Source organism: Oratosquilla oratoria, chromosome 35, assembly GCF_046742065.1.
Source record: "Oratosquilla oratoria isolate Oo_2021 chromosome 35, ASM4674206v1, whole genome shotgun sequence".
NCBI lineage: Eukaryota > Metazoa > Arthropoda > Malacostraca > Stomatopoda > Squillidae > Oratosquilla > Oratosquilla oratoria.
The window spans coordinates 931,184-941,051 of NC_134811.1; the positions used below are offsets into that span (position 1 = coordinate 931,184).

General features: G+C 40.7%; 1 protein-coding gene across 1 annotated transcript in view; it reads left to right on the forward strand.

The window, feature by feature from the left end:
• The window catches only part of LOC143018460 (uncharacterized), a 99,399-nt gene extending 89,537 nt beyond the window's left edge, over positions 1-9,862 (forward strand). The window contains exons 5-8 of the mRNA XM_076173824.1: positions 2,073-2,234; positions 3,530-3,643; positions 4,502-4,676; positions 7,593-9,862. Coding sequence (XP_076029939.1) covers positions 2,073-2,234; positions 3,530-3,643; positions 4,502-4,676; positions 7,593-8,203 — 1,062 coding nt within the window. The 3' untranslated portion in view covers positions 8,204-9,862. The remainder of the gene's footprint in view (positions 1-2,072; positions 2,235-3,529; positions 3,644-4,501; positions 4,677-7,592) is intronic.
• Positions 9,863-9,868: the final 6 nt, after the last annotated feature.

Sequence of the window (9,868 nt, forward strand, 5' to 3'; positions counted from 1 at the left end):
TTATTAATCATCTATTACAGTGGGACCAAGTTGGATAAAGAACAAATTAATAGAATAAAATATTAGCTCAAATGCTCCTCCATGACGATTTTCCTTCGAATTCCGTCTAATCTGCGAGCGTACAAAGGAAAAGCACAAACTTTCCATTTTTTTTATCCACAGAAAGGGTCATTACAAGGCTAGAAATAAACCTGTTTAATATTACTGACAAAATTATAATTGCTATCACGATATGATGATTATCAATTATCAATCCACTTGCAAGTAAAAAAAAAAAAAAAAAAAAGAGATAATGTATCATTTTCACTTGCAGAGATAGACATAGATGTCAACCCTTGGGCATGCAGTCAATTGATCCTACACATTGATAAGATAGACACAGTGAAAAAAATCTATTTGGGGAAAAAAATCTACTTCCACAGAATAATAATGCTTCCCACATGTACTGTGGTGGTTCCACAGGTGATAAAGAAGCTGTAACAATCAAAGTAGCACTTCGAATTCTATTTCTCCTTGCCATTTTTGACCCTTCTCCTTCTTCTTCTCCTCTTCCTTCTTCCTTTTCCTCCTTTATCCTCTTCCTCATCCCCTTCTTCCTCGTTCTCTTCTTTCTCCTCTTCCTCCTTTTCCTCTTCCTTTTCCTCCTCTCCTCTTCCGTCTCCCCTTCTTCTTCCTCCTCCTCCTCCTCCCCTTCTTCCTCCTTCTCCTCTTCTTTCCCCTTCTTCCTCTTCCTTCTCCCTCTTCATCCTCCTCCTTCTCCCCATCTTTCTCTTCCTACTCCCCTTCTTCCTTCTCCCCTTCTTCTTCCTCCTCCTTCTCCCCTTCTTCCTCTACATCCCCCTTCTCCCCTTCTTCCTCTACATCCCCCTTCTCCCCTTCTTCCTCTACATCCCCCTTCTCCTCTTCCCTCTTCTCCACTTCTTCCTGCTCTTTCTCCTCCCCTTCTTCCTTCTTAACTTCCTCCTCCTCCTCCTCCATCTCTCCTTCTTCTTCCTCTTCTTTCTCCCTTTCCTCCTCCTCCTCCTCTTCCTCTCCCTTCTCTTTATTCTCCTCTGCTCCCGACTCCTGTTCCTCCTCTATCTCCTCCTTCTCTTTCTCCTCGTCCTCTTCTTCCTCCTCCACTTCCTCTTCTGATTCCTCTCTCTACTCATCTACTCTACTTCCCTTCCTTCTCTCGAAAAACGTATATACGCAAACGTATCAGCAGACCGAAAACAGCAAAGAAAGAAAACGGGATGGGGGGGGGGGGACCATTTCCACACAGAAACACAATTTATAACTGCAATTTGAGAGATAATAATTTCTGATGGCTTCAGTAGCGATAGCAGATCGTTTTTTTTTCTTTCTTTTTTTTACCTCTTCCCTTTTTAACCTCGTTAAAGAATTCTTGTGCCTGACTTCCGATTCAGGTCAAACAGATATGGGATGATTGGTTGTTTTGCTGACGTTATCATAACACGTTAGCCTTATCGGTACAAGGAGAGAAATACATGTTTTATCAGTGATGTTATGCATCCATACGTATTGCGTATGTGAATACATAAGTTTATACATACCACATTGGCCGTGAGGGTGGTGGTGGAGGTGGTGGTTGGGGTGGTGGTGGTTGGCCATTGGTAGTGGTATAAACAGTGGTAGGTGGTGAGGACGATAACAAGGTCATAATAATAATGAAGATGATAATGCCTATGACTATGATGATGACGATGACTATGGCGATGACGATGATAATGATGACTGTGACGATGATGATATCGATGACGATGACTATGACGATGATGACGATGACTATGACGATGACAATGGCTATGACCAAGACGATAACGATGGCGATTACCCTAAAAAAGACGACGACGACGACGATAACAATAACGCGTGATCGATGACGATGACGCAATGACGACGACATCGAAACCGATGACGGTATCGATGACGATGACGACAAAAGCTAATTATACAAAAAATAAATAATAATAATAATAAATAAAATTAAAATAAATAAGCAAATAAATAAAAAAAATATAAAATAAATAAATCAACAAATAATAATACGTCTTCTCTCCCTATTACAGTTCAAAGGTTGCACGAAAGCCTTTTCGAGGCTGGAAAATCTCAAGATTCACCTCCGCAGCCACACAGGAGAAAGACCGTACCTCTGTGTCTACCCTCACTGCGTCAAAGCTTTCTCCAACAGCTCGGACAGAGCCAAGCACCAACGGACCCACGTCGATGCCGTAAGTATCACACAAAAAGACCTCTCGAGTTTTTAATCTTTATGACCGATTTGATCAGATTGGGCCCCGCGCGGAAGTATTCGAGCCCCGAGCAAAAAAAGAAAAGAAAAGAAAAGAAAAGAAAATATATATTTTTTTCTTTTTTTTTTTGCTTGTGTCATCGACTGATGTGCTTTCAGAGGTCTTCGAGAGCGTGAATATGATTATTTACGCGAAGGTTGGGGTGAAGGAGAGGGTGAGTGAGAGCGTGAGGGAGGGAGAGTGGGAGAGGGAGAGAGAAATGCAGATACACACACACACATAAGTGGATTTGTAGCCAGGTATGATTGGAGTGCAAGAGGCAGGACTCCACGAGCCTTGTTCCTTTCATATATATATATATATACAGTATATATATATATATATATATATATATATATATATATATATATTTGTGTGTGTGTGTATATATCAAATACATACACCATCTCTTTGTTTAGGAGTAAAATCTTGTAACATTGTAATACTTTTCAAACACTAATTGGGACACGATCTCGGTTCCGATGAATTGGCAAACCGAGACGCTAATCATTACAACACCAGGAAGCTGTGCTTGTTTCCATGTTTACTAGTTTTTCTTGACTCATTTTTTCCATGTGTCCAAACCATCCCAATACTCTTACATCAACCCTATCTCCCAGTTCCCTTTCCACCCCTACTCTCCTCCTCACCTCCTCGTTCCTCACTCTATCCATCCTAGTAACCCCTAACATACTTCTCAGACATTTCATCTCAAATACATTTAAACTCTTCCTCTTTTATGTTTCATGTTCCTGCCCCCATACAGTGCTGTCGGCACAATCACTCCTTCATAAACCTCAACATAAGAACAAAAGAATGAAGGAGACTGCAAGAGACCATGAGGCCTACACCAGACAGTTCCATGTCCATTACCACCTGTCATCTCCATCCGTAAAGTTGACTAACCATTTCTTAAAACAACCGATAGTTCCCAGCGCTCACTACATGGTTACTAAGTCTGTTCCATTCGTTGACCACCCTACTAGTAAACCAATTCCTGCCTATTTCCTTCTCAAGTCTAAATATGTCCAGTTTAAATCCATTACTGCGAGTCCTGCCCTGTTTTCTTGATATGATGACCTTGTTTGCGTCACCCTTGTTAAATTACCCAATTTGTGATCCGTACACTATTAATATCATAACCGAGTTTTCACTATTCCGTAACCGATAATGTGATTCAAGATGTGACATTGTGATATCACATCACATTAACGTGATATTTGTCCACTCCGCAGAAGCCGTATGGATGTCTGGTCCCTGGATGCAAGAAAAGATACACAGACCCGTCGTCTCTAAGGAAACACGTTAAGAATCACACCGCCAAGGATCAGGCACTAGCCAAGAGGAAGGTGAGTTTTCATGTGACCTACGATGAATTTCATATATGTGTACACACACACACACACACACACACACACACATATATATATATATATATATATATATATATATATATATATATATATATATATATATATGAATAGAATCGCCAATGACGGCGATGTCAATCAAATAATTTCGACAGTCGTCCTCGGACTCGAACCGAGGTCTTGCGAGCGTCGGCTTTGCGTCTCGCAAGACCTAGGTTCGAGTCCGGGGACGACTGTCGGAATTATTCTAATATGTATATATATATATATATATATATATATATATATATATATATATATATATTATATATATATATATATTATATTTTGATATATTCATGCTTTGTTGCCACTTAGTAAATTTCGTAACGGAAAACGCTAAGGATTAAATTTACCCGAAAAAATCAAATCACTTGCATGCGTGGAGCAGTGGGTATCATTCCTGCCTCGGAACACATAAGGTCCGGGTTCGGTCCCCGGCAAATGAAAAAAACACTTTCATGGCTTTCCAACCCCTCTTCACAACGGCGGGCATCAGAGGTGTTGTAGACCAGTACAACATATACATGCTGGTACCTAATCAGTATGGTCTAATTGATTACATTGATATCAGACTTTATTCTAAAAATTAATAAATAAATAAATAAATCACAGGCACCTCTCACCATATATACAACCTTTACAAGACGGATTAATCCACCGAGGTGAAACACAGGGGCTGTATCGTCCCCTCTGGGGACAGACCGGTCCTGCAGTAACAACTAAAACTGAACTTTACACATACACTACCCACCGCATCACAGCTCAAATTAGAACCAACGAGTCTTTGCGTTGCAGATTCGCCACAACGATGACGACTACGGCAGCAGTTCCCCTCCTGGTGCCCAGCAAACCTCGATGGCACTGACGCCCTTGAGCCAAGACTCCCTTCCCGCCTCCTCCTCCTCCTTGGCCTCGTCCTCGCCGTCGTCCAACCTCAACTACCTGGGGCAAGACGACCTCGGATGTAGCGGTGAGTATCACAAATTGCATGGGTCCGAAGTCTTCCCGGGAACCCGTGATACCAATGCGGGGGACCACTCCAATTCTCTTGTAGCATTCGCAATGGCTTCTTACTCGGTCGAAGATTGTATTCCGGCAAGAAGAGGATCTTGATTGATCAAGACACTGGCCGCTCCTCAATTGAACAAAGTCTTCTATTGTTTGTCGCAGTAAAATCATAGATGTCCATTAGCTGCTCTCCAGGTAAAATTGTGTTCCTGATATTTCCATGTGGTGTGTTCCAGTGAGAGTTTTTTGGTTTCAAGAAGTAGGTGTCCCATCGCAATGGTTTTAGTGCATCCTGTTATTACTCTCAGTGTTCCATATTGCAGAGTTTGTATATTGTTTGTGTTCCTCTTGCTGATTGTTGGGAACCACACTGTGGAAGCTCACTGGTTGAGTGTGTTAGGGCGTTATTACTTGCGGCGAAGGTTGAGGGGATGGTGGTTCGAATCCTGCCACCGGCAAAGTTGAACCAAGGGCATGGTTCATTAAATTCCACGCTACAAAGTCCTCTGTGAGGGGTACCGTCCTAGCCTTCCGATAAGGGGGAGTTTGTGACGTTAAAACCTATCATACTGTGGAGGCGTATTGAAGGGTGGCTTGTTGAGGGTTGTTAGATTCTGTTGTCCAAAGTCAGAGTTTGTGTTGGTTTTAAGTAGGTTTGTTTTCTTGTTAATTCTTGCTGTCGGGTATTCCATTTGTAAGCTGAAAGTCATAATATGGGTCCGGAGACAGAGGGGCGAAAAACGCTTTTCATTTTATCGAAACCAGTAAAAGTGACGGGGATATTCCTCTGTTTCTGGACTCCTCAATTATGAGTATCAAGTGTGAGGTCTAAAATCTTTAGGTTCTTTTCTAGTGGAAGGGTTTGGGCATTTAATTTTACTATAGAGTGTCTTTTATTCATGGTGGCCTTGAGTGAATGAGTAATGTTATTGTTGGTTTCTGAGGTGAAGCTTCCATGCTGTTATTTTTGAGATATTGTTCCAGTTTATTCAAGTAAACTTGAGTGTTCTTCGCTTCTATTTATTGTGCTGGGTTATTATTGACAATTCATCTGCATATGAGAAAATATTCGTTTTTACTTCTGGTTCCGGAGTTGGGAAATCACTCATGAAGAGCTTGAACAATACGGGTGAAAGTATTGTACCCTGAGGGACTCCACTGTGGAGCCCTATTTTTGTACCTGGGTTACTCTGCATTGTCTTCCAGCTATAAAGTTGCTTAACCGCTTCTTTTCGTTGTTACTACCAACTATCTTTTTCGACAGTACAGTATGTGTCTGGGACCTTGTCGAAAGCCTTGTTTATACCTATGGCAACCATAACTTTTCTTTCTGGAAGGTCTTTTTCATCAAACCTGTCCAGTAGTTGTATGATGCTTGTGAGCAGACTGCTGGTTGAATGGCCTTCCTTGAAACTATGTTGATTGGGGAAGACAGGTATTTCTGATTTGATTCTTGCTTTTATTAACCTTTCCATTAGCACGAATAGTGGACAGTAGTGAGATTAGTCCGTATGATGATGGGTTTTCAGGGGGTTTGTCTGGCTTCAGGATTGGGATTATAGAAACTTTTCCAGATCACACAGAGAATCCACAGTCAGAGTAAAAGAAAACTTGTGAGAACATTTAACTTCTATATTTTGGCTACAGGCTGTAGCCCTCTTCAGGAAGAGGGTTAAAGCCGGTATTTTACTCCGACTGTGGGTTCTCTGTGTGATTTACAAATGTGTTACTACATTTCCCTCTAGTGTCTTTTCTAGGTGTTTAGGATGTCGTGTAATCAGTAGTTGAAGATATATGTTAAAGTTATTATGGCTGTTTGGCCAAGCTGTTTGAAGTCGATGTTTGAGATCTTGTCTAAGCCTTTGTCTTAGGGGTTAAGGTCATTTCACACTAAGATAAGTTTTTAGATGTAATTTCGACTTTTTTCAATTTTTCACTGTTATTCTAATTACCTTAAACTTTATATTTCATCAAATCATCGTCTGAATTTGCCTTACTTGAATTATCTTACATAAATGATTAATCACTCAATGTAACTCATTAACAGGAATGACAGAATTAATTGCTAAATAAAATGAGATTCCACATTAGCTCCATTGATCCCTATTTATTGTGCCACAGTCAATGTAACTCATTAACAAGAATGACAGAATTAATTGCTAAATAAAATGAGATTCCACATTAGCTCCATTGATCCCTATTTATTGTGCCACAGTCAATGTAACTCATTAACAAGAATGACAGAATTAATTGCTAAATAAAATGAGATTCCACATTAGCTCCATTGATCCCTATTTATTGTGCCACAGTCAATGTAACTCATTAACAAGAATGACAGAATTGATTGCTCAATAAAATGAGATTCCACATTAGCTCCATTGATCCCTATTTATTGTGCCACAGTCCTCTGTCACTTGATGTAAACACAAACAGGGTCACAAGCTCTTCCCCTACTTCTCCATTAAACTCTTTAACATGGTGATGCATGTCATGGAAATTTGCTTCGTTTTTGTACAGACGATTCTGAGGGAAATAATTCATACTTTAGGGAATGAATAGATGGAGGAAGAAGTAAAGGAGGAGGAAGAGGAGAAGGAGGAGGAAGAGAAGGAGGGAGAAATAGAAGAAGAGATGGGGGTCTTCACTGTTCGAGCAAAGACCATGACATTATAACCATGTTGAAGAGGTTAAGATGATTAAGCAGACAGGGTCAAAGACCCTCTCTTCCCGTTTTCTTCTACCAGCCCCCCCCCCTCTTTCCCATTTTCTTCCCTATTTCCCATTTTTCCCCTTGTAAGGGGGAAAAAGCCTTGGTATATGTATGTATGTATTTCCCATTTTCTTTTCCTTGATTGTAAAGGTCCCATGTTCCCCCCAGACAGTCTCCTCCCCGAGCGCTGCGCCGGCAGATCTGGTGCGGTTCAGTCTCCGTTGCCACGTCCTCTCGCGTCGCCTCTCGGAGGACACCTCCCCCCTCGTCCTCGGACTACCGGAGACTTCGTCGTCACTAGTCCCCGAAGTCTCTCAAGAGGACCTCGATGCATGGATCAGCATCTTCTGATCGGGGTACAGGAGCCCTCACACCATCACCTCGTGCCGCATATGATCGCGACTCCCGTCAACCCGATCTCGACCAGCTGTTACATGCAGTACTCTCAGCCTCCGACCAGCCACACGTCCCCGCCGCCTTACTCACACGCAGTAACCAACCAGCTGTACAGTGGGGCTCCCATGGGTAGCACCACGTCTGCAGCGGTCTGCACCTCTCAGATGTCTGATCAGGCTTATCCCCACTACTGCGCGAGCTCTATGTCCCCGGCTTTGCCTACTCCAGCCCGACAGATGGATATGCAAGGACAGAACCAGATGTTCCACTCCCCCGGTGCTCTTGGCCAAGCCCAACAGCAACAGCAGCAACAACAACAGCAGCAGCAGCAGCACCACCATCAAAACATGTTCCCTCCGCATCTGAACCAACTTGGAACTTGAAGGCCCTAACCAAGTCCCTAGAAGACTATTTTTCCTTTTAGTCATGCAGTCGACTCTGGCACAGTTGTCTGCGTCAGTCAGTTCCACCTATGTCTCAAGCACGGCAGTTCTACCGTGGTTTTAGCGCCTTATGTATCTTAACATATCTGGGCTTCATGCGCCTTGTTCCATCTACTTCTCGAGCAGTCCATGTTAAGCCCATGTTAGCACCTCCTGCTAGCTTCCACTCCCCTTCAAAAGCTGCAGTGTTGGCTCGTACATTTGACAGTTTGTCTAAATAAGAGTGAGAGACAGGAGACGCGCTGTGGCCACATCACCTGGCACACCGCGGTGCTCAGTTTGTTTTTTGTTCATTAATCGAAAAGTTACCCAAACTCCAGATTTTACCAAAGAGAGATTTTTTTTAGGAGATACTTAAGGTAATGACACAATGATGTAATTATTGTAAGTGCCTTATGCACTCAAAGGACCAGATAAACATTACGTGCCTATGAAGCTTCTTTTTTTTTTTTTTTTTTTTTTTTTTTTTTTAATTGACCGCATTGTCGAGCACACAGTCGCCGACAAATGTAACGAGAGCCAAACGGATTTTCACACTCTAACCAGAGCGTGCAATTATTATCCTATGGCTCGTTTATAGCTTAGCTCTGCTGAGTGTCTTAACTATAGATATTATTTATTTATTTACTGATATTCCTGTGAGGAGAATGAGGATGTATTTGCAGAAGTTACGCATGCACTAAGATTCTTCTTCAATCTTGTATCACATGTGACATCAACCATGTCACGTTCTTTCTTAACACTTCAGTTTTCGTATCAAATGCCATTTATCTTATGACATGTCCTGATCTAAAACAGCGAATCTTGACACGACCTCTATTCTCCCTTTTTTTGTGATTCTTTTAACGCATTTGACGAGGGAAAAGTATTAATAGATTTTCTAGATAATTCAGGTGAATCTATTCCTTTACATTTTTTTCCATTTTTCTTTTTATATCTTTTCTTTTGTTTTTTCTTAGCGTCTTTGTTTCTTTCAAATTTTTCTTCTTTTCTTCTCTACTCTGTCTCGGCCTCTCTGATTCTTTGTTTTTTGTTTCTTTACTTCTAAGTTTCCTTTCTCATTTCCTTTTGTGATTCTTTAGTTAATTGTTCCTTTGCTTGTGCCATCTTACGTTTTCCTTCTTTCCTTCCTCTCTCTTACCTCATTTCCTTGATTCTTTAATAGTTTCTTGACTCCCTATATCTTCTTTTTTCTTTCTTTTTATTTATTTTTTCTATATTAATTTGTTTGTTTATTGGTTGATTAATTAATTTATAATTAAGTATTTATCTATTTATTTAATTCTTTTTTTGTGCATTACTTCCTTACGTTTAATTTCTTAATTTCTTAATTCTTTAATTTCTTAATTTTCGTTTAATCTCCTTCATTTGTTTCACTTTCTTCTTTCTTTCTGTTTTTTTTTTCTTTTTTGCTTATATTTCTCATTCTTTTAATATTTCTTCAAATCTAATTAACTATTTAAAGTAAAGGTTGGCAACACTATGATTGTAATGTTTTGGGAGTAATTGAGTAACAGTTAACTGGTTCATTGAAAATGCAGTCACAGGTTTATGGATTTAGCCTAAAATTTGTCCGATTCGTTTTAATCGAAGACAAATATTTAA